The sequence below is a fragment of the Entelurus aequoreus genome, linkage group LG18 (genome assembly GCF_033978785.1).
Source record: "Entelurus aequoreus isolate RoL-2023_Sb linkage group LG18, RoL_Eaeq_v1.1, whole genome shotgun sequence".
Taxonomy (NCBI): Eukaryota; Metazoa; Chordata; class Actinopteri; order Syngnathiformes; family Syngnathidae; genus Entelurus; species Entelurus aequoreus.
The window spans coordinates 24,752,264-24,779,428 of record NC_084748.1 but is presented as its reverse complement, the minus strand read 5'-3'; the positions used below and the strand labels follow the sequence as shown (position 1 = coordinate 24,779,428).

At 37.1% G+C, this 27,165-nt stretch overlaps 1 protein-coding gene across 3 annotated transcripts in view; it reads left to right on the top strand.

Moving 5' to 3' along the window:
• The window catches only part of pcdh10a (protocadherin 10a), a 77,579-nt gene that overhangs the window by 37,434 nt on the left and 12,980 nt on the right, over positions 1 to 27,165 (top strand). Inside the window, exon 4 of one of the 3 annotated variants that reach the window (XM_062026795.1) lies at positions 17,498 to 17,658. In XM_062026795.1, coding sequence (XP_061882779.1) covers positions 17,498 to 17,658 — 161 coding nt within the window. Of the gene's footprint in view, positions 1 to 17,497; positions 20,236 to 27,165 lie in introns of those variants that run through there. The other 2 variants (XM_062026794.1, XM_062026793.1) reach the window with 2 other exon arrangements.

The window sequence follows — 27,165 nt, the reverse complement described above, 5'->3', positions numbered from 1 at the left end:
AAGAAAATATTTCCCACCGGTATATATTTGTGGCCTATATATAGTCCAGTGCGGCTAGTGTGTGTAAAAATATTTATTTCTTCTAAAATTGGGTATGTGCGGCTTAAATACCGTATTTGCCGGACCATAGGGAGCACCGGATTATAGGGCACATTAAAGGAGTCATATTATTATTATTGTTTTCTACATTGAAAACACTTCCTTGTGGTGTACATAACATGTGATGATGGTTCTTTGGTCAAAATGTTGCATAGATTATGTTTTACAGATCATCTTCAAGCCGCTTTCTGACAGTCGCTTCCGGATGCGCCGTTTTGTGGGCGGTCTTATTTACGTGACTCACCTTCGGCAGCGTCTTCTCCCCGTCATCTTTGTTGTAGCGGTGTAGCGTGCAAGGACGGGAGTGAAAGAAGTGTCAAAAGATGGAGCTAACTGTTTTAATGACATTCAGACTTTACTTAAATCAATAACGGAGCAGCATCTCCTCATCCGGAAACAACCACACCGGAAATGTGTCCCGTGAAAAACCGTCAGACCGGAACTCTTTTAACTAACGTTCCTTGGGTGAATAATATAAACTCACTACACCGGTATGTTTTAGCGCTTTCATGGCGAGTTTACTGACAGATATAAGTAAGAACTTTACACTACTTTATATAAGAAATGACAACAGCGGAGGATGAATGTCCCATAACAAGAAGATAGAGAAAAATAAGAAGTTTATCGACTACGGTGTTGGCACGGAATACAAAGGCGGACTTGCGCAATTTTTCCGGATTTACGTAGATCCCAAATACACATAAGCAGGTACCATAAAGTAAGAAAAGTTGCTTTTGCATAATATTGCGAAACACGCCATAATAATACTCGTATGTTTAATGCACCGACAATCCTTCAAGCGGTGCGGCTTCATAGCTTAACCAAAGTCTCACTAAAACATTTTGATAGATTTTTGAGCACCGTGTGTAATGCTCTATATTTTCAATGGAACATTTAAAACAGGGGTATCAAACGTACGGCAGGATTTATCCGGCCCACGGGATGAGTTTGCTAAGTATAAAAATGAGCCAACATTTTTGAATGAAAGAAACTGCTGTTTTAAACGTGTCCACTAGATGTCAGAATAGCAATTATTTGTATTTTTGTAGATTATGCTACATATGTAAAAAAAATAAAAATAAACCACATGATGTTAGTGCACCAGTCGAGGAAAATTAGCAAACTACATAAATAACATCCTGTAATTTGATTTTGATATTATTTTTTTATCTTGAGAGATTGGAAATTAACACCAATGAGTTGACCGATGAACATTATCTCAGTGGCCTAGTGGTTAGAGTGTCCGCCCTAAAATCGGTAGGTCGTGAGTTCAAACCCGGGCCGAGTCATACCAAAGACTATAAAAATGGTTAGAATTGGGGCTTAAATCACCAAAAACAAATCCTGGGCGCGGCCACCGCTGCTGCCCACTGCTCCCCTCACCTCCCAGGGGGTGATCAAGGGTAATGGGTCAAATGCAGAGAATAATTTCGCCACACCTAGTATGTGTGTGTGACAAGCATTGGTAATTTAACTTTATTCAGAAAGTATAACAAACGACAAATAAAGATAGACTACTAATACACGTAAAAATGTAAGTGTAAAAAAAACAAAAAACAACAATATGATTAGTACATTTTCAGAATGTGCTTGTTCTTTTTTTTAAAGTTATCGTGCCGTGATTTTACCAGTCCGGCCCACTTGGGAGTAGATTTTTATCCATCTGGCCCTCGATCTAAAATGAGTTTGACACCCCTGATTTAAAATGTTGGTGTTGTTTACTTGAGACCCATCATAGTGCAGGCGACACGTATCTCTTATGTTTGACTGCCATCTACTGGTCACACTTATCATTACACCATTTACCAAATAAAATAGCTTCGAGGTGGGGTATGCTCAACTAAAATTGTTCCTTACATTATCCAGCCCTACACTGGTGTGGGGTTAAGAAAAATAAAAGAAATAGAAGAAGTTGTGAGAGTGATTCAGGAGTCATAATCGGAGTACCCATATTCAAACATGTGGCTCATCTTCTTCCCTACCAGGATTTGTTTCCCCCTCATTTCCTGCAGCGGCCACTTGCTGATTGTGTGTCAGGCAGCACAATTAGAGGAATCACTCCGACACGGGATTTCGGAAACAAGCAGCGATGTAATGAAAAACAAAATAGAAGGGGGGGAAATATGCTGATGGCTTATTAACAAGTAGATTGTGTTTGCATTGTTTGCTGCTTGCTGTGTGTGTGTGTGTGTGTGTGTGTGTGTGTGTGTGTGTGCGCACTTTTTTGTGTGTGTGTGCCATTCCCCCTTGCTGGATGAGGTCATGATGAGAGAGAAGGCAGCTGCCAGGGACTGTCATTGCCACTCACTGTTTGTTGTTCTACTTCCTGCCCGAGGAGGCCAAGGTGCTCGACGAGGATCAACAGCTACTGGGTGTCATGTGCACGTGTCTGCTGGCAAGCGTTGACACGACTTGGCAACACGGTGCTTTTAAGGCCATGTGTTTGCAAACATATGTGTCCGCGTCCACGCTATTTAAGAGCAGGCTGAAATCCAGAATCAGCTTTATTGGCCAAGTATGTTGAACACACAAGAGATTTGACTTGGTACTCTGTGCTCTGGCCGTTAATATTAAAATGTTCGGTAACACTTTAGTATGGGGAACACATTCACCATTAATTAGTTGCTAATTAAAGTTACAAAGGCTTAATTTGACACTAGGGGACCATATAAGGCTTAGGGTTAGGGTTACTAAGAAGAAATAATTCTGAGGTTATTGAGGGAAGACTCTTAGTTAATGGCTTACTGGTTGTAAATAACGGCCATGCAGAATAAGGCATTAGTAAGTACTTAATAATGACTAATTAAGAGCCAATATATTACTAATGTGCATGTTAATAAGCAACTAATTAATGGTGAATATGTGTTCCCCATACTAAAGTGTTACCAAATGTTCATAAAATGTTTTTTTGGTTTTTTTTATTAGACAGAGAGACAAAAACAACAACAGCAAACACAACAACAACAACAACAATAGAGCAACATCAGCAAATACGACATGTACAAATATGATGGTAAAAGTAATAGCAAATAAGCAGTTGGCAAAAATAAAAAATAATACAGAAATGACAATGAGCATTATTACACTAAAAATGGAGCAATACAAATACCAATAGAAATAGTGCTATTGATAATGAACAATACCAATACTTTACCTTTATGATCAACAATACAGTTGTTCAAATGCAACAATACATATACGTAATGATAACTTGAGATACGAAAGAATGCAGAAAAATGGAGGGCAAGAAAGAGAAGCAACCTACATTAACCTTGTAGATTGTTATAGTAATAATAGGTTAAGCTTTGTCAAAGTGCCATGTGTTATACCCAGTTTACCCTAGGGCAACAACATTAATATATGTGTGATGAAACGTGATTATGTGCATGAGTGTATGTGTGCATATGTACTTGTATATGTACATAATGTGTATTTGTGTGTTTGTACAGTGAATGTATATGTATAGGATGTGTATGTGTGTGTTTGTACAGTGAATGTATATGTACAGTATGTGTATACAGTATGTGTATTTGTACAGTGAATGTATATGTAAAGTATGTGTATATGTGTTTGTACAGTGAGTGTATATGTACAGTATGTGTATATGTATGTTTGTACAGTGAATGTTCGCTAACACTTCAGTATGGGGAACACATTCACCATTAATTAGTTGCTCATTAAAGTAACAAAGGCTTAATTTGACACTAGGGGAACATATAAGGGTTAGGGTTAGGGTTACTAATAAGCAATAATTATGAGGTTATTGAGGGAAGACTCTTAGTTAATGGCTTACTGGTTGTATAATAAGGCCATGCAGGATAAGGCATTAGTAAGTACTTAATAATGACCAATTAAGAGCCAATATGTTACTAATGTGCATGTTAATAAGCAACTAATTAATGGTGAATATGTGTTCCCCATACTAAAGTGTTACCAAATGTTCATAACATTAAAACCATGATAGTCCACATTTTTGGAATGCACAGATATATAGCACACAATGTTGGTCAGATTTGGACAAGGCAGGGGCACTGGGTACCATCACTGGTCAGAAAATGTATTTTAAAATGACTTACTTAAATAAATCACTTAAAAATCTTAACTACACAAACTAGGGTTGTATGGTATACCGGTATTAGTATAGTACCGTGATGCTAATGAATCATATTCGGTACTAGACCGCCTCTAAAAAGTACCGGAGCCTTTGTTTGCTTACTTACTACTAAAAGACAAATTGTCTCGTATGTTGTTGAAGAGGTTCATTTAGCCTAGTAATGTGTATTTATAAATGGTTGATTTATATAGGCTAGTAAGGTAAAGTTTTGTACCTGACAAGTTTCGATGAATGCTGCAGAAGCAAGATAGCCGAACGGGACCGGAAATTTGACCCGGCGAATATAAACAAAACACCGGCGGAAAGTGATAATTGATTGAATAAAAAAAAAAAAAAAAAATACGCGTCTGGGCGATGCATGGGCTTCCGGAATTGCGCGTCCTTTCTGATTTCAATGCGTAAAAAGACAGAAAAAGTGTGTTAACGCCAACACTGATATAAAATAGGAGAGACACTGGACTGACTTGAAGTAGGGCTGGGCGATATATCGAATATATTCGATATATCGCGAGTTTGTCTCTGTGCGATGTAGAAAATGACTATATCATGATATTCGAGTATACGTTCTCACGCAGTTGTTTTTAGCTGCAGGCATTACACTACAGGCTTTTCTCACTCTTTCTTGTCTCTCCTTCACACAGAGACATAAAACAAGCGCACCTTCTTACATATGTCACATACTGTCGCGCGGGCAACGTCATACGCCCTCGCCGAGCAGAGAGGTAGCGGCATGGGTAATGTTAGCTGTGATGCTAGCGATGCGGTGGGAGTGGTAATACCAGAGAAAGAAGGTGCGAATCTGGTAACAAATGAAGGAAAAATTAATTCCCAAGTAAAACAGCAGGGGGTCCATCGTCTGGCGGTGGTTTGGCTTCAAGCGGGAAGATGTCGAACAGACAACCGTAATATGTCAAGTGTGCGGAAAAAGCGTTGCTATAAAAAGTAGCAGCACTGCTAATGTGTAGCATCATTTGAAAAGTCACCCGCTAGAGAATGAAGAGTGCTTGAAACTCCGCATGTCAACATCTTTGTTCGATGCCACACCCACAAAATGCGGAAGCAACCATTTCCAGATAAACACCGTATGAAAAAAATAGTCAACAACAGAAGGAGATAACGTCTACAGTAACCTACCACATAGCGAAGGATATGCACTATTTGATTTCCTATTATGCAGCTCATTTTTATTTGACACTTTTTGAAATATCTTGTGTGACATCATGCACAAAAGTGCACTTTATTTGTTTTTAACTATTGTAGTGGCGTTCTGTACAAAAAGTGCACTTTAATTTAGTGTTGTTTTGATATGTCATCTTAGTGACATCATGCACAAAAGTGCACTAATAGCTTGTTTTAAAATGTCTCTGACAATCTTGCACTTTCTGTTTTGGAAATGACATGAATGTTTGTGGTAAATTGGTAAATGAATTAAGTACTACTACTCAGTGGCCTAGTGGTTAGAGTGTCCGCCCTGAGATCGGTAGGTTGTGAGTTCAAACCCCGGCCGAGTCATACCAAAGACTATAAAAATGGGACCCATTACCTCCCTGCTTGGCACTCAGCATCAAGGGTTGGAATTGGGGGTTAAATCACCAAAAATGATTCCCGGGCGCGGCTACGCTGCTGCCCACTGCTCCCCTCACCTCCCAGGGGGTGATCAAGGGGATGGGTCAAATTCAGAGGACAAATTTCACCACACCTAGTGTGTGTGTGACAATCATTGGTACTTTAACTTTAACTTTTAACTTTATTAACTTAGTTGTGATTTCCCTCTCTGCATGAAAGTTTAAAATGAGCATATATTAATGCAGTATGAACAAGAATGCTTTAATGTAGATACATAGAATCATCATACTGGTGTGATTATATGCATCAAGTGTTCATTCAAGGCTAAGGCAAAATATCGAGATATACTGTATATCGTGTATCGCGACATGGCCTAAAAATATCGAGATATTAATAAAAGGCTATATCGCCCAGCCCTAACTTGAAGCCATAATCATACTACTGTAGTGTTGCTATTATTAGTTCATTTAGTCATTTTTGTTTGCTTAATGCTTAATTCAAGACAAGAATACATAGAACATGCTTCAAATCAGTGTTTTTCAACCACTGTGCCGTGGCACACTAGTGTGCCGTGAGATACAGTCTGGTGTGCCGTGGGAGATTATCTAATTTCACCTAGTTGGGTTAAAAATATTTTTTGCAAACCAGTAATTATAGTCTGCAAATTGTTGTTGAGTGTCGGTGCTGTCTAGAGCTCGGCAGAGTAACCGTGTAATACTTTTCCATATCAGTAGGCGGCAGCCGGTAGCTAATTGCTTTGTAGATGTCGAAAACAGCGAGATTCAGTGTGCAGGTAAAAAGGTGTCTAATGCTTAAACCAAAAATAAACAAATGGTGAGTGCCCCTAAAAAAAGGCATTGAAGCTTAGGGAAGGCTATGCATAACGAAACTAAAACTGAACTGGCTACAAAGTAAACAAAAACAGAATGCTGGACGACAGCAAAGACTTACTGTGGAGCAAAGACAGCGTCCACAAAGTGCATCCCAACATGACATGACAATCAACAATGTCCCCACAAAGGAGGATAAAAGCAACTGAAATATTCTTGATTGCTAAAACAAAGTAGATGCGGGAAATATCGCTCAAAGGAAGACATGAAACTGCTACAAGAAAATACCAAAAAAAGAGAAAAAGCCACCAAAATAAGAGCGCAAGACAAGAACTAAAACACTACACAGGAAAACGGCAAAAAACTCAAAATAAATCAAGTCGTGATGTGACAGGTCGTGACAATAGACCTACTTTGAGACAATAGTTATATTGATGGGTTGGTTATGGTTTAAATTCATATCCAACAATTGCGACTACGACTTTTTGCTGTCAACTGAGTTTATTTTTTTAACGATTTCTGCTGGTGGTGTGCCTCCGGATTTTTCAACGCAAAAAATGTGCCTTGGCTCAAAAAAGGTTGAAAAACACTGCTTTAAATAACAGACTAAAGACGCAAACTTAGTGGCGTAACATTATTGTCTTGTATTTGTTTTCAATTGTTGTTGAAATCCTGATTATTTTTTAAGGTTACAAAAAACTATTAAAGCATTGATCACAAATTCATAAAAACACAAGGTGATTCAATGTTATTAGAACCTAAAAAAATCAGGCATTTCAGACTGCAAAACAATAGGGAAAAAAGCCTGCAAAATCCTGGAGGGACTGATAAGAATATTTGCAATGAGATGCTTCACACAGGTCCTCTCGAGCCAGCGAATCTTTGCACACTTGATTTACTCACCTCCCCCTCCGAGTACAGTACCTCATTGTTGCCTCTGATTTGATCAGCATTTACATTAAGATAAGTGTGCATTGTGCTGTTTAAGCACTTAACTGCACAATGATAAGAATGGAGATTAGAAGGATAAACACGGGGAAATGTCAACAAGTCATTAAGAGGTTAAAGGGCCCACAATTGTTGATTTAGCATACAGTAGATATACCTTAATGTCAGCGGTAGCTCACTTTCAATGAAAAGCATTTAACGTATGATTAAATTGGTGGGAAACATGTGAGAATGGACGAAATGAGAATTATGATTGGGGTTGGGGGGGCTATGTGTGACAGTGATAAGCCCAACTTGCTTACGGCAATATGGCAGATAATATCTGCCTCACTTATACATGATATTAAATTATAATTTTGATCTGATCTCTTCTTGTTTCATAACTCTTTTATTTTTTTATGTCATTAAACTGCACATCCAACTTTTTGTTTAGTCTAAATTAGTGTTGTCCCGATACAAATATTTTGGTACCGGGACCAAAATGTATTTTGATACTTGTCGGTACTTTTCGATACTTTTCTAAATAAAGGGCACCACAAAAAATTGCATTATTGACTTTATTTTAACAAAAAATCTGACGGTACACTAAACACATGTTTCTTATTGCAAGTTTGTTCTTAAATAAAATAGTGAACATATAAGACAAATTGTCTTTTAGTAGTAACAAAACAAACAAAGGCTCCTAATTGGACGTATGCAGTAACATATTGTGTCATTTATTATTCTATTATTTTGTCAAAAGGACAAACTGTAAAAATGAATTATTAATCCACTTGTTCATCTACTGTTAATATCTGCTTACTTTCTCTTTTAACATGTTCTATCCACACTTCTGTTCAAATGTAATAATCACTTATTCTTCTGTTGTTTGGATGCGTTACATTAGTTTTGGATGATACCACAAATTTGGGTATCAACCCGGTACCAAGTCATTACAGGATCATACATTGGTCATATTCAAAGTCCACATGTGTTCAGGGACATATTTGCTGTGTTTATAAACATAATATACATTAAAAAAAAAAAAAAAACGATAGAAGATGTTGTGATGCCAACAAATATCGATGTAATCATAGTAGTATCGACTATGTATGCTCTTGTACTCGGTATCATTACAGTGGATGTTAAGTGGGGGCCGGTGGGGGGTGACCGGTACTTTTTAGAAGTGGTATAGTACCAAATATGATCCATTAGTATCGCGGTACTATACTAATACTGGTATACCGTACAACCCTAGTCTTAACATAAATTCCCCCTTCCACTTGTACTCTAAAATTGTCTATGTTTTATGTGTTGTGTAATTATGCACTTTATTGAAATAAAGTAACAAATTGAAAAAAAGTAACATGCGAGCAGAGATAAACCAACCAATGTTGATTTTCTTCTCTCTACCCTACACTTTCTGCCACAGTTCTCCTGGTTCCATCTGTCATGTCCCCGTCTGGGGTTTTTTTTTGGCCATTGCTCTCTCCATCTGTGTTTGCTGGGGTCCTTCTCTCTGTTCCTTACGGCTCCTGCAGCCTGGCCGCTTTTCTCTGACTCCCGTGTCTGTTTTGGCCATGCTGTCGATTGTCTGGGAGCCTTGTGTCTCATCTGACTTCATGGTCACCGCGGTCACATGGCCCGTCTCGCTCCCCCTTGTGTCCTGAAATAGCAGCATGATTACATCAACACGAGGGTCAGCCTGCACTAAAAACCTACCTTATCACTTGATAGCGTTACTGACTCACTAACATGACATTTACTCATTGAAATTGACATCATTGGGGGCACATGTTCATTTCATGTTTTTCAATGGAGTTGATATAATTACCACCAGGATACTTGGCAGTGATTCTCAAACTGTGGGCTCCATCTAGTGGTATGCCAAATAATCATTTAATTAAATATTCAAACACTGTGTTACTGTTCAAACTGTGTGAAATGTTACGGTGGCCAACTATATTATAAATATACTTGTTCAATAAAACCTCTGCCTGGTTTTAATGAATATTTAGGCCTACTACGCTACATTATTTTAATGTTGGTCATTCTGGTAGTACTTGGAGAGCCAAGAGTTTTATGAGGTGGTACTTGCTGAAAAAAGTTTGAGAGCCACTGGTTTAAGGTATTTCCCATAATAATAATACTACAATGTAGACAGTACACAAAAAATTGATTCACATCCGTATTGCAATTCTTATTCATCCCATTTCTAAATCAATTGATGATTTTCCAAATTTGACTTAAAAATACATACAGTATATATGTGCTTATATGTGTAAGTATATATACTGTATGTGTGTTTTGCAACACATATACATATACATATGTATATGTATATATATATATATATACATACATACATACATACATACATACATACATATATATATATACATACACACATATATATATATATATATATATATATATATATATATATATATATATATATATATATATATATATATATATATATATATATATATATATATGTTAGGGCTGCAACAACTAATCGATTAAATCAATTAAAATCGATTATTAAAATAGTTGCCGATTAATTTAGTCATCGATTTGTTGGATCTATGCTATGCGCATGCACAGAGGTTTTTTTCTTATTTTTTTTAAATTAAAAAACTATTTATTTATTTATTTTTTTAATAAACCTTTATTTATAAACTGCAACATTTACAAACAGCTGAGAAACAATAATCAAAATAAGTATGGTGCCAGTATGCTGTTTTTTTTCAATAAAATACTGGATAGGATAGAAATGTAGTTTGTCTATTTTATCCGATTATTAATCGATTAATCAAAGTAATAATCGACAGATTAATCGATTATCAAATTAATTGTTAGTTGCAGCCCTAATATATATATATATATATATATATATATATATATATATATATATATATATATATATATATATATATATATATATATATATATATATATATATATATATATATATATATATTTATAGGTGCATATATATAGTTATGTATATGTGTGTGTGTATATATGTACATGTTTATATATACATTTGTGTGTGCATATATATATATATATATATATATATATATATATATATATATATATATATGTGTGTATATATACATATACATATATATAAATATCTATGTATATATATACATATATACATATATATACACATATATATACACGTATATATATATATATTTTTTTTTATATATATATATATATATATATATATATATTCATATATTTTTTTTAATGTATATATTGTATTTATTTTCTTTATTTTTTTTAAGGAATACATTTTTTTAAGTTTTTTGCTCCAGACAACCAGAAAAAGCTTTTCTAACCTGTGACCTGTTTTGAAAGAGTTATGATTATTATACCAAATTGCGAGAATTGTTTGAACGGAGAGTTGCGTTGAATCAAAGATTTTCGTTTTGAAAATTCCTAGCGCCAACACTGTTATATGATTATGTTGAATGTATTGAATTAACTATTGAAAATAAATGAGTGTAAAGGTGACCATGTGGGTGTTATTTCATGCCTACAGAGGGCTCTAACAATGCTAAAAAAAAAAGTATTTAGAAAGATTCACACCCTTAGTAGACACAATTCATTGTTGCAATGATTAAGCTTATATGTTGCGTATAAGCCGTCCCTTGGCTAATTGTTACAAACAAAAATTAATGTTACGAGCCTCCCCACCACTAGTTGGTGTAGTGACTATTACATCATTACTACATCACAATACAACATCTGGTCTTACTCGCTAGAATTAGCTTATAGCTAGAAATGGACATAACTTTGGGAAGGAAGAATGTGAGTGGAAGTGCAGTGCTGAGAAGAAGTGGAAGATATTAATTGAATTCAGAAATAAATCATCAAAAATATGAGAGTGTATATAGCTAACTTTGTGAAGCAGCTGGAACATAGTGCTTCAAGTCTGCACCATACTGAAGCAGAATGAGTCTAACGTCAGCCAAGGATGTTAAAATAATATTTAAACGGTGGACATTTATCCATGAAAATATGGAGAAACAGCTGATGGTGTATTTGACAGAGAAGCAGCTGGAAGTAGATACGGTAGAAGTCACTCTCCAAGGAAAATGTTAGGTGTGTTCAGATACAACTTTGTTACTTCCGGTACTATACTGATATTGGAGCCTTAATTATTGGCCGATACTGACATTCATTTAGTACCTTATCGACACAAATCATAGCACATACTATTATTATTTTGTAGTGTTAAATGTTAGAAAAGGTGTTTAAGGGAAATGAGTCGAACAAAAAATTATAAAAAAATAACCTATTTATTAGTAACCTTCCGGAATGAACTTATGCAGTCGTTAAGTTGAAGTGTAGTGATAATTGTTTTCTTTTAGAGACACCTAGTGTCCACAATACTGTATTAAGATGATCTCTTGACGCAGTAAGTTGAATGATGCAGACACATTTGTTACTGGATACTTTCTAATACGCTTTTGTCGTAGAACTTTGTATGTGTCGAATGATGCAGACACATTTGTTACTGGATACTTTCTAATACGCTTTTGTCGTAGAACTTTGTATGTGTCGAATGATGCAGACACATTTGTTACTGGATACTTTCTAATACACTTCTGTCGTAGAACTTTGTATGTGTTGAATGATGCAGACACATTTGTTACTGGATACTTTCTAATACGCTTCTGTCGTAGAACTTTGTTTGTGTCGAATGATGCAGACACATTTGTTACTGGATACTTTTTAATATGCTTCTGTCGGAGAACTTTGTATGTGTTGAATGAGGCAGACACATTTGTTACTGGATAATTTGTATTACACTTCTGTCGGAGAACTTTGTGTGTGTCGAATGATGCAGACACATTTGTTACTGGATACTTTCTAATACACTTCTGTCGTAGAACTTTGTATGTGTCGAATGATGCAGACACATTTGTTACTGGATACTTTGTAATACACTTCTGTCGTAGAACTTTGTATGTGTCGAATGATGCAGACACATTTGTTACTGGATACTTTCTAATACACTTCTGTCGTAGAACTTTGTATGTGTTGAATGATGCAGACACATTTGTTACTGGATACTTTCTAATACACTTATGCCGTAGAACTTTGTATGTGTCGAATGATGCAGACACATTTGTTACTGGATACTTTTTAATACGCTTCTGTCGGAGAACTTTGTATGTGTTGAATGAGGCAGACACATTTGTTACTGGATACTTTCTAATACACCTCTGTCATAGAACTTTGTACGAGTAATATGCAACTATAGTTTTTTGATACTTGTTTATAGTGACAAATGTGCTGTTTTAGACTGCAATATTGTTCAATTAAGGACACTTATTACGAATGTTTAGCTTGTGTGCTATTGTGTGCATTGCTGTTGTGTAGCTGCTAGCTCCTAGTCGTGTATAGCTTACCGTGTTTACCTTTTGTAAATGACTGGACTAAAATCCAAGAAAAGACCAACTTTGTGTGTTTTTTGGAGGACATTCGGATGTTAACTGGCTGTCCAGCTTTGCACAAGTAAACCCGCCGCAGGACTGCTTGTATCAGATAGTGGTGAGAGGTTAAAGGTTAAGGTTGTCCGCTTTTCGTTCCTTCTCTGTTCAACCCCCTCGCCTACTCCTCCCTAATGTGCGCCTTCAAACTGACGTCTCCCACTTCGATCGAAAAACCTTCCATCTTTTCCCACGTCGCAGCAGCTACCGGGGAAATCATGAAGAAAAACACAAATCCCATTTGTGCAGGTGGAAATAGTCTGCAGGGTGTAATTATTATGATGACTCTGTTCATGTCTCTTGGTCCTGTCTTCATTTTATAATATCTCTCATGCACTTACCCCCCCCCCCCAACCCACCCTCCCCTCTTTGTTCTCTCTAAGAGTGTAATTAACATAACTGGAATCCCTTTCATGCTGCTCCTTCTATTATATAATTTCTAACGTAATTTGATCTTTTTGGAGGTTTTGTGTTTGGCAGGAGCTGAATGTATGCATACAAGGGGAGGATTGAAGTGCATTAAAGTGCAATTAAGCAGGTTGTTGCCTTTTATGCAGATAATTGTAGTTTTTATGTGAGGGTGGTATTTGACTTGTGGTTGTTTTTTTCGCTGCTTATGGTGTGTTTACGTTTGAAACAGCTTTGATTTCACGAGGGATGTAACGATTCATGTCATGGTTATTGTGAGCAAAAGTATCATATTTATCATCATTAACGCAGTATTGTTGGATGTGCTCAAATCTTAACCGAGTTGTATTTAAAGAAAAATATAGACATTATACTATAACAAATATTAAATATTGTTATAAGTTTGAAAACCAATGGTTTTAAGGTATTTCCCATAATAATAATAATACACTACAAAGTACACAAAAAATCGATTCACATCCTTATTGCAATTCGAATTCATCCCAATTCTAAATCCATTGAATATTTTCAAAATTCGACTTAAAAATACAATGTGTATGTGCATATACATGTATATATGTGTACGTATATATGTATGTGTGTGTATATACACATATGTATGTGTGCATATTAGGGATGTCCGATAATGGCTTTTTGCTGATATCTGATATTTCGATATTGTCCAACTCTTTAATTAACGATACCGATATCAACCGATACCGATGTCAACCGATACTGATATATACAGTCGTGGAATTAACACATTATTATGCCTAATTTGGACAACCAGGTATGGTGAAGATAAGGTCCTTTTTTTTTAAATTAATAAAATAAAATAAGATAAATAAATTAAAAACTTTTTCTTGAATAAAAAAGAAAGTAAAACAATATAAAAACAATTACATAGAAACTAGTAATTAATGAAAATGAGTAAAATTAACTGTTAAAGGTTAGTACTATTAGCGGACCAGCAGCACGCACAATCATGTGTGCTTACGGACTGTATCCCTTGCAGACTGTATTGATATATATTGATATATAATGTAGGAACCAGAATATTAATAACAGAAAGAAACAACCCTTTTGTGTGAATGAGTGTAAATGGGAGAGGGAGGTTTCTTGGGTTGGTGCACTAATTGTTAGTGTATCTTGTGTTTTTTATGTTGATTTAATAAAAACAAAAAACAAAAAAACGATACAGATAATAAAAAAAACGATACCGATAATTTCCGATATTGCATCTCTAGTGCATATATATAGTTATGTATATGTGTGTTTATAAATACATATGTGTGTGCATATATATATATACATTTATATATGTAAATACATATATATACATATATATATATATATTTGTATTATATTTCTTTTCTTAAGAGCAGTGTTAATTTTGACAGCAGTTTTTAATTTAGTTTTAGTCATACTTTTTTGACAAAAATGTATTTAAGTTTATTCATACTTTTGTCATCTGAATTAAGTTAGTTTTAGTCCAGTTTTAGTGGGCTAAATTCCTCAACATTTTTGTCGACTAAAATAACAGTACATTTTGTCGACTAAAGTATAGTATTGCAGACCACGCACACATCTTTAAAGTTGTCTAGAAAGCACTTTTATTGATTATTCATTATTGCAGATCAAAGTTAAAGTCCCAACGATAGTCACACACACACACACGAGGTGTGGTGAAATATGTCCTCTGCATTTGACCCATCCCCATGTTCACCCCCTGGGAGGTGAGGGGAGCAGCGAGCAGCAGCGGTGGCAGCGCTCAGGAAATATTTGGTGATTTAACCCCCAATTCCAACCCATGATGCTGAGTGCCAAGCAGGGAGGTAATGGGTCCCATTTTTATAGTCTTTGGTCTGACTCGGCCGGGGTTTGAACTCACGACCTCCCAGTGTCAGGGAGTACTGAGCACTTTAATGCACTTCAAGTCAAAAATAATAATTTCACAACATTTTCAATAAGTACATTTCAGTCTAACCTTATTGTGTGTTGTTATTTTAGCCTGAAATTAAGCATTATTTTCAAATGTTGAATAATTTATGACTAAAATGGTCACATTTTTTTTATTTTATTTTTTTTATTTTTTTTATTGTGTGTAACTACACTGAGTGTGCACAATTGGCATCTAGGCCTCTGTCCCATTTAAATACAGCAACCAGTGTTATAAATCTAGAATGTATATTTATCTCACATAACTGTCTTTCTTTGTGTGTTGTCAAGTTGTGCAATTAATAGCTGAACAGTGTGCCAAGGACATCGATTATAGTGCACTGTACAAATATGTTGCTTATTAGATAATATCTGCTTGCCAGCCTAACAGTAAATGAACAAGTAAATTAATAACTAATTTTCTACCACTTGTCCTTAATAATTTTGACAAAATACTAGAATAATAAATGACACAATATGCTAAATTAGGAGCCTTTGTTTGCTTACTTTCTACTAAAAAACAAGTTGTCTAGTATGATCACTATTTGATTTAAGGACAAACTTGCAATAAGAAACATATGATTAATGTACCATACGATTTTTTGTTAAAATAAAGCCAATAATGCCATTTTTTTGTGGCCCCCTTTATTTAGAAAAGTACCAAAACATATCGAAATAGTTTTGGTACCGGTACCGGTACCAAAAAAATGGTATCAGGACAACACTAATCCTGAGTATAAATAATCATTGTTTTAAAAGAGCACATCCTGTGGGTTCAATGTACACAATTGAATATCTTACTTGCTCAGACATCAGTGTGTTTATTCAATTTCAGATTGTTGTCTAATGTTTCTTAATGGGGAAATACATTAATGTCTCTTGTATTCATGTTAACATTAAAGCCAGCTGCGGTTAGCGCGCTAGCTTGCTTCCCCAGTAAATGAGCAGCATCTCCGGTCCGTGAGTTTATCGAGGTGCGGTTATTAATCGCAGTTGTAGATGATTCGAACTAACTGTCGGGAGTTTTACCCCGGTTTACCTTTAATACTAGAGATGTCCGATAATATCGGACTGCCAATATTATCGGCCGATAAATGCTTTAAAACGTAATATCGGGAATTATCGGTATCGGTTTCAAAATTATTGGTATCGGTTTCAAAAAGTAAAATGTATTACTTTTTAAAACGGCTCTGTGTACACGGACGTAGGGAGAAGTACAGAGCGCCAATAAACCTTAAAGGCACTGCCTTTGCGTGCCAGCCCAGTCACATAATATATGCGGCTTTTCACACACACACAAGTGAATGCAAGACATAATTAATCAACAGCCATACAGGTCACACTGAGGGTGGACGTATAAACAACTTTAACACTGTTACAAATATGCACCACACTGTGAACCCACACCAGACAAGAATGACAAACACATTTCGGGAGAACATCCGCACCGTAACACAACATAAACACAACAGAACAAATACCCAGAAGCCCTTGCAGCACTAACTCTTCCGGGACGCTACAATATACACCCCCCTGCAACCCCCTATACTCCCCTCCCACCTCAACACCCCCCCCCCCCCAACCCCGCCCACCTCAACCTTCTCAGGCTCTCTCAGGGAGAGCATGTCCCAAATTCCAAGCTGCTGTTTTGAGGCATGTTAAAAAAAATAATGCACTTTGTGACTTCAATAATAAATATGGCAGTGCCATGTTGGCATTTTTTTCCATAACTTGAGTTGATTTATTTTGGAAAATCTTGTTACATTGTTTAATGCATCCAGAGGGGCATCACAACAAAATTAGGCATAATAATGTGTTAATTCCACGACTGTATATATCGGTATCGGTCGATACCGGTATCGGTAATTAAGAGTTGGACAATATCAGAATATCGGAGATCGGCAAAAAAGCCATTATCGGACATCTCTATTTAATACTGTTTATCGTTAAATCTCCATGCACTCTTCACAATGAATGAGGTGCGCTTCATCAGTGTCATCATGATTCATTATTTCTGTTGTATTTTTTTCTTATAATGACATGAAAATGAGTCATAACTTTTTTCGTCGGGCCTTTTGACCCTCCATGTATCATCACTGCAGGTGCTGACCTGTTCTCCAACTGCACAGAGGAGTGCAAGGCCCTGGGCCACTCGGACCGCTGCTGGATGCCGTCCTTCGTCCCCTCTGACGGGCGCCAGGGGCCGGACTACCGCAGCAACCTCCACGTCCCCGGGATGGACGCCACGCTACCAGACACTGAGGTACCCGCCTCTATCGACCTTCCCGAAGTGGCCTTGACCTCGACCAACGATAGGTCATTCTCCACCTTTGGCAAGGATGGTCTCAGGTCACAGTCACACAACAGCCTTCACCATCACCTCCATCAGCAACAGCAGCAGTACAGCACCAGCACGCTAGAGAGGAAAGAGTATGATAGGGGGACGCTTCCGTACAAACCCACCTTTCTCTGTGAGTATCAGTATGAAAAATCTCTGGGACCGTATGACTTTGGTCTGGTCCAGAACAGATACTAAAGAGGGCTCGCTTGATTGTGATCTGGACTCTTTATCTCATTCTCCTATTTTAAGGAGCTCAAAAGTGCAACTGTTTTGTTGTGTTGTTCTCACTGTAGGGGTGTCCCGATCCAATCGCGATATCGAAAATTGGTCCGTATCATCAATCAAGTATGAGGTGATACGGGCTTGCGTGTAAAATCTCCGATACGATTAACATCTAAATGTCCTCCAATAAGCACACAAGGTTGTTCTTTTCTTCTAATTTAGTCAAGTCATTTAGAAAAGGTAAAATGGCAATCATAATAATAATAATACATTTAATTTATAAGCGTTTTTCCTATTGAACCAAGGACACTTTACAGCAGGAGTGTCGAATTCATTTTAGCTCAGGGGCCACATGGAAGAAAATCCGTGCACACGTGGGCCGGACTATTAAAATCATGGCATTAAAACTAAAAAATAAAGACAGCTTCAGATTGTTGTATTTGTCTTACTTTGGCCAAAAATACAACAAACACATTCTGAAAATATTACAATAAAAATATAGAAAAAAATACCGGCAGTAGTAAAGTTTAGATCCATGAATGAAAGAAGAAAGTGAATGAATGTTTATAACTGGATACATTTACATTTGCATAAAAATGTGTTTTCTTTTTTATGAATTAAGTAACATTTATGACAACTTTTTTCCAAAACACAGTAAAGAATGTGAGATACAACAATCAATCAATCAATGTTTATTTATATAGCCCTAAATCACAAGTGTCTCAAAGGGCTGCACAAGTTAAAACGACATCCTTGGTCCAGATCCCACATCAGGGCAAGGAAAAACTCAACCCAGTGGGATGACAATGAGAAACCTTGGAGAGGACCGCAGGTGTGGGTGACCCCCCGCCCCCCTCTAGGGTAGACCGGTGCAATGGACGTCAGGATAATGCATACATTTATCATTTGTTTTTTTTAAAAAGTGGGACCTCAAAAATTTACTGTGGGACCCCATTTTTATGACTTGGTGGGACCCCATTTTGAAAAGTCCTAGCGCCAACACTGATGGAGTAGTGGTGCGTGCAAAACAGCAGCAGGCGGCTGTGTTCTAATACTAATCAAATATCATCCCGGGGGCCATAGATAATTCATCCGCGGGCCGGATCTGGCTCGGGGGCCTTGACTTTGACACCCCTGCTTTACAGTGTACAGATCAAATAGTTTACAAGTTAATGATAAAGCATCAAAAATGATAAAATTAACATGTAGCCAACGAATAAACAACAGTGTCGGGGCAATTATAGTGAGTATGCAATTTTGAACAGGTGCGTCTTGAGTAAGGTAGGCTATAGGCCAGTGGTCCCCAACCACCGGGCCGTGGACCGATTGGTACCGGGACGCACAAGAAATTAAAAAAATATTTAAAAATTTTTTTTTTTTTTAATTATTTTTTTTAAAAATTAAATCAACATAAAAACACAATATATACATTATATATCAATATAGATCAATACAGTCTGCAGGGATACAGTCCGTAAGCGCACATGATTGTATTTCCTTATGAAAAAAATAAAATAAAAATAAAACAACATCGCCCCCATCCCCGGTCCGTGGGACAAATTTTCAAGCAGCTACAAAAAAGGTTGGGGACCACTGCTATAGGCTACTAGGTGCTAGCAGCTACACAGCAGCTTAGCACGCAGTAGCACACAGGCTAGACACGAGTAATAAGTGTCCTTAATTGAACAATATTGCAGACTTAAAAAAGCACATTTGTCAATATGAACAAATATCAATCAAAGTTGCGTATTGGATACCAAATTATTGTGACCACTAGGTGTCGCCAAACAAAATGACCACTCCATTTCATCTTAAAGAGAGCATAAGTCCATTCCAGACAGTTAATAATAAATAGGTTAGTGTTTTTCATACTTACCATTGTTCTATGTTTGACTAATTTCACTTTATCGAACCTTTTCAATCATTCCACACTACATGATAATAAATGTATGTACTGTATGATTCTTGCTCATAGTGTATAATATCAGCCGATACGCAAGGCTCCAATTATCGGTGTTGTATCGGAATAAAAAGTTGTATCGGGACACCCCTGACTGTTATTTTTTGTCATTTTTGTGAAATGTAATCAGTGTTTACCCCGTTTCTCCAAACCCAAGTCAATAGACGCCCCCTTACTAATTTTAAATATTGTCTGTATTCATGTGCCAGAAAAATAAACTCAAATTTAAATTGGACTCCTATGGATCTGCTGTGGCCCCCTATTTTTTTCCTCCCAATGGCAGTAAATTTCCCTTTCAAAATCATGTTTTTTTTATCTGATGCTCATACAAGTCATACTTGCCAACCTTGAGACCTCCAATATCGGGAGGTGGGGGGTAGGGGGGGCGTGGTTGGGGGCGTGGTTATTTACCGCTAGAATTCACCAACTCGAGTATTTCATATATATTTCATACATATATATATATATATATATATATATGTATGAAATACTTGACTTTCAGTTAATTCTAGCTATATATATATATATTTATTTTATTTACATAAAATAAATACTTGAATTATCTATCCATTAGATGGCAGTATTGTCCTGTTTAACTTCTCTGTTCATGACTGAGAAATCATTTCGGCCACCGTGTTCAATGGAGAAGTCTGTTCTACATATTTACAGGCAACATACACCTTCCCCTTCGAACTGTCCTGGATGAACTGAAATTCTTGTTTCCATTCGTTTTGGAACTTGCAAGCGTATTTATATTGTGGGAAAGCGGACGTGAGAACAGGCTGTCCCCACTCAGTCTCAGGTCCGCATTGAGCTGGAGGGGGCGTGGCCTCCAGCTCCGGCTGAATACCGGGAGTTTGTCAGGAGAAAATCTCTGCCGGGAGGTTGTCGGGAGAGGTGCTGAATAACGGGATTCTCCCGCTAAAAACGGGAGGGTTGGCAAGTATGATACAAGTAAAGGTTAACAACATCAAGTTCAGCTCATGTTTGTATTCCTTCCATCATCTCATATGCTGTTATAGAATATACTGTAATAGAAAACATGATTTGGACGTCCACAAACAACCAGCTCGCACCTTAGTCTGGGAAATAATATACTGTATACAGTATGTCAACAGAGCGAATGTTATATGAAGCAATGCATGCAATATTTTTTTTAAAATACATTCCACCCAATTAGTTCCATTGGTAGGTCCAGGAAATAAAATGTATAAATGCAGGATCAAATTAAGTGTACAATATATTTATGTGTTAAACCGTGTTCTGCACTTAGATCTGGTTGCATAATTCATAACTACAATTAAGACGATACATTTTAACTACATTAACCACTGGAAAACAACATTTGTTGTCTACCTTTAAAGGGTGCTGATTTTTTTTTTAATTTATAAAGATTCTGAATAGATTCAAAATATGTTTTATTAGGCCATCTTCACACTTACAGTCGTGGTCAAAAGTTTACATACACTTGTAAAGAACATAATGTCATGGCTGTCTTGAGTTTCCAATAATTTCTACAACTCTTATTTTTTTGTGTGATAGAGTGATTGGAGCACATACTTGTTAATCACAAAAACATTCATGAAGTTTGGTTCTTTTACACATTTATTATGGGTCTACTGAAAATGTGATCAAATCTGCTGGGTCAAAAGTATACATACAGCAATGTTAATATTCCGTTACATGTCCCTTGGCAAGTTTCACTGCAATAAGGCGCTTTTGGTAGCCATCCACAAGCTTCTGGTTGAATTTTTGACCACTCCTCTTGACAAAATTGGTGCAGTTCAGCTAAATTTGTTGGTTTTCTGTCATGTACTTGTTTCTTCAGCATTGTCCACATGTTCTCAATGGGGTTTAAGTCACGACTTTGGGAAGGCCATTCTAAAACCTTAATTCTCGCCTGATTTAGCTATTCCTTTACCACTTTTGACATGTGTTTGGGGTCATTGTCATGTTGGAACATCCAACTGCGCCCAAGACCCAACCTCCGGGCTGATGATTTTAGGCTGTTCTGAAGAATTTGGAAGTAATCCTCATTTTTCATTGTCCCATTTACTCTCTGTAAAGCACCAGTTCCATTGGCAGCAAAACAGGCCCAGAGCATAATACTACTATCACCATGCTTGACGGTAGGAATTGGTGTTCCTGGGATTAAAGGCCTCACTTTTACTCCTCCAAACATATTTTTGGGTATTGTGGCAAATCAACTATTTTTTTTTTTCATCTGACCACAGAACTTTCCTCCAAAAGGTCTTATCTTTGTCCATGTAATGTCAGATGAAACCAAAATTGAGCTGTTTGGCCACAATACCCAGCAATGTTTGGAGGAGGAAAGGTGAGGCCTTTAATCCCAGGAACACCATTCCTATTGTCAAGTATGATGGTGGTAGTATTATGCTCTGGGCCTGTTTTGCTGGATGGAACTGGTGCTTTACAGAGAGTAAATGGGACAATTCTTCAGGACAACCTAAAATCATCAGCCCGGAGGTTGGGTCTTGGGCGCAGTTGGGTGTTCCAACAGGACAATGACCCCAAACACATGTCAAAAGTGGTAAAGGAATGGCTAAATCAGGCTAGAATTAAGGTTTTAGAATGGCCTTCCCAAAGTCCCGACTTAAACGTGTGGACAATGCTGAAGAAACAAGTCCATGTCAGAAAACCAACACATTTAGCTGAACTGCACCAATTTTGTCAAGAGGAGTGGTCAAAAATTCAACCAGAAGCTTGTGGATGGCTACCAAAAGCGCCTTATTGCAGTGAAACTTGCCAAAGGACATGTAACTAAATATTAACATTGCTGTATGTATACTTTTGACCAAGCAGATTTGCTCACATTTTCAGTAGACCCATAATAAATTCATAAAAGAACCAAACTTTATGAATGTTTTTTGTGACCAACAAGTATGTGCTCCAGTCACTCTATCACAAAAAATAAGAGTTGTAGAAATGATTGGAAACTCAAAACAGCCATGACATTATGTTCTTTACAAGTGTATGTAAACTTTTGACCACAACTGTATAGGTCATAAGTTAACAGCCAAAACAGGAGAGTTTTTATTATGATTTATATACCAAACAATATATTGCGGTAAATCAGTTTTTATTATGAATCCACTTTTAATCGAATTAAATGGTAATTTGTTGTAGGATTCAAATCTTTACTGTCCCTGTTACCACAAAGTCCACCCACGGAGACAAAACGAGTGGATGACTTGACAAGAGGATTTACTCGGACAAACAAAGCAAACACGCGCCGACAGACATGGCTTTCATTTATCTTTCAGTTATTTACTTCTGCCAGGAGGTTATGTGTTTGATGGGGTCTGTTAGCGTGTTAGTTAGCAACATCGCTCAAAAATATGTGTGAGTTTTAATGAAAATATTAGGAAATGTCAGAAATGAACAAGTGATTACATTTTGTGGCTGCAAAGGATGTGAATAATGCAACTTCTACCCAGTAGAGGTAGTAAGTACACAGGAACAAATGTATGTGTACCCACTACTACACGCCAAAAGATGTGTCCCTGTGTCCTTACTGCTTTTACCCAATCGTTAACGTACGCAAAAACTCATGCACACCTACTACTTCCGCCCAGTCTGTCTACACATTCCCTGCAGAGGATGTGAACAATGCAACCTTTACCCAGTAGGAGTAGTAAGTACACATATTTCCCTGTGTACTTACTACTCCTACTGGGTAGAACAGGAAGCCTGTTGATTCAATTGAGCACCGCTGCCACCGAGCTCCAGGTACATGTGTTCCTGTGTACCTACTACTTCTACTGAGTAGGAGTAGTGAATACAGATGTGCGCTCAAAATAAATAATACATGTGTACTTACTACTTCTATCTAGAAGATGTGTTCTTGCATACTTACTACTCCTACTCAGTAGTACATGTACGCAAAAACACATGCACACTTACTAGCCCTGCCCAGTCTGCCTACACATGGCCTGCAGAGGATGTGAACGATGCAACCTCTGCCAAGTAGAAGTAGTAAGTACACCTGTTTCCCTGTGTACTCACTACTTCTACTGGGTAGAACAGGGAGCCTGTTGATTTAATTGAGCACTGCTGCCACCTAGCTCCAGGCACATGTGTTCCTGTGTACCTGCTACCTCTACTGGGTAGGAGTAGTGAATACATATGTGTACTCAAAATAAATTAGATGTCTGTACTTATTACTTCTATCCAGAAGATGTGTTCTTGCGTGCTTACTACTTCTACCCAGTAGTAAATGTACGCAAAAACACATGCACACTTACTACCCCTGCCCAGTCTGCCTACACATGGCCTGCAGAGGATGTTAATGATGCAACCTACTCAGTAGGAGAAGTAAGTACACATGTTTCCCTATGTACTTCCAACTACTACTGGGTAGAACACAGAACCTGTAGACTCGATTGAGCACTGCTGCCACCTAGCACCAGGTGCATGTGTTCCTGTGTATTTACTACCTTTACTGGGTAGGACTAATGAATACAAATCTGTGCTCAAATAGATAGTGCTGCTTCTATCGGGCAGAAGTAGTAAGTACACATGTGTTGCTGTGTATTTATTACACTTTACCCGTCAAAAACACATACACACTGACTACTCCCACCCATTCTGCCTACACATGGCCTGCAGAGGATGTTAATGATGCAACCTACCCAGTAGGAGAAGTAAGTACACATGTTTCCCTATGTACTTCCAACTACTACTGGGTAGAACACAGAACCTGTAGACACAATTGAGCACTGCTGCCACCTAGCACCAGGTACATGTGTTCCTGTGTATTTACTACCTTTACTGGGTAGGACTAATGAATACAAATCTGTGCTCAGATAGATAGTGATGCTTCTACCGGGCAGAAGTAGTAAGTACACATGTGGTGTTGTGTATTTATTACACTTTACCCGTCAAAAACACATACACACTGACTACTCCCGCCCATTCTGCCCACACGTGGCCTGCAAAAGCTGTGAATGATGCAACCTCTACCCAGTCGCAGTAGTAAGTACACATTTCCCTGTGTACTTACTACCTCTACCGGGTAGAACACTGAGCCTGTTGATTATATTGAACACCGCTGCCACCGAGCTGCAGGTGAATGTAATATCGGAAATTATCGGTATCGTTTTTTTAATTATCGGTATCGTTTTTATTTATTTTATTTTACTTTATTTTATTTTTTATTAAATGAACATAAAAAACACAAGATACACTTACAATAAGTGTGCCAACCCAAAAAACCTCCCTCCCCCATTTACACACATTCACACAAAAGGGTTGTTTCTTTCTGTTATTAATATTCTGGTTCCTACATTATATATCAATATATATCAATACAGTCTGCAAGGGATATAGTCCGTAAGCACACATGATTATGCGTGATGCTGGTCCGCTAATAGTACTAACCTTTAACAGTTAATTTTACTCATTTTCATTAATTACTAGTTTCTATGTAACTGTTTTTATATAGTGTTTTACTTTCTTTTTTATTCAAGAATTTTTTATTTATTTATTTATCTTATTTTATTTTATTATACGTTTTTTTAAAAAGGACCTTATCTTCACCATACCTGGTTGTCCAAATTAGGCATAATAATGTGTTAATTCCACGACTGTATGTATCGGTATCGGTTTATATCGGTATTGGTAATTAAGAATTGGACAATATCGGATATCGGCAAAAAAGCCATTATCGGACATCCCTAATACTAGAGCGTAGACACAAATAACGAAATTTCCCCGTGCTGACTGCAACTCCAACATACGATTTAAGAAACGGCTCAAAGTTTCGAGTCGTGCTGTCAATTGATTATTTTTTCTAAATCACGATTAATCACAGTTGCTACAAGGAGCATGTGCGTTCAAAATAAATTGCATGACTAATTTTGCCATATATTTTGTGCCTATTAATCCCCAAGCCCTAATTTAGAGATGACAAAAAGACAGAAGTGTGAGTTTATTTGAAGAGTTCTACAACCGGCGGATGGCAGTGATTCAGTGAAATGACTCTTAAACATTGAAAAGCATCAACATTTCCAACTATAAAGAAGATGTACAGAATTCATTAGGAGATGATAACAAATCATTTCCAAGCTCCCACACAACATGAATAATCTATTAGCTCTAAGAGAAGAGAATGCATTCCATATACGCGTTTAGTTTCCAGTCACCGCATGTACACCGGCAATTTTCCTTTGCAGACAACGTGATAAGTTGTTTGCGAGCGAGCAAACAGCGCTAAGCAATCAGTCTCTGATGCAGAAGTTGTCTGTGAGAAAGATAATTGCTATTTAGCCTTTAGGTGCTGTCGCCTACTCTGAATATAGCACCTGTTCCTCTCCTTTGTCCCAAGGGGTTACGATAAATGCACAATCTAAAAGTCTTTTTTTACACCACTATTGGATTTATGATCCAGTCTCTTCAAATATATGAGCTTTGTTTTGGCACAAGAGAGATTTGTCTGTGTGTTAAAAACAAAAATATTTCCAGAAGTAAAGCCATCATTTTTTGCTTTTCACACCAACATTTGTGTCTTGTTTGTTTCCTAATAACAACATATACATATTTAATTATACATGCTTACAGTCCTGGTCAAAAGTTCACTTTCTTGTAAAGAACATAATGTCATGGCTGTCTTGAGTTTCCAATAATTTGTACAACTCTTATTTTTTTGTGATAGAGTGATTGGAGCACTCATGAAGTTTGGTTCTTTTATGAATTTATTATGGGTCTACTGAAAATGTGACCAAATCTGCTGGGTCAAAAGTATACATACAGCAATGTTAATATTTGGTTACATGTCCCTTGGCAAGTTTCACTGCAATAAGGCACGTTTGGTAGCCATCCACAAGCTTCTGGTTGAATTTGTTACCACTCCTCTTGACAAAATTGGTGAAGTTCAGCTACATTTGTTGGTTTTCTGACATGGACTTGTTTCTTCAGCATTGTCCACATGTTCTCAATGGGGTTTACCGTATTTCCTTGAATTGGCGCAGGGAATATAGTATTCGCACGTCTAGAATTACTGCCGGGTCAAACTCGTTTCTCAAAATAATTAACGCATGCTTGGCCTTATCGCCGGTTTATTATTGAAGCTGGATCAAATTCGTTTCGCAAAATATTAATTTTATTATCGCATGTCTATAATTTTCGCCGGGTCAAACTCGTTTCGCAAAATATTTAGCATATGGCTAGAACTTCCACCGGGTCAAATTCGTTACGTCACGAGTGACGCATCTGTCCTCCTTTTCAAA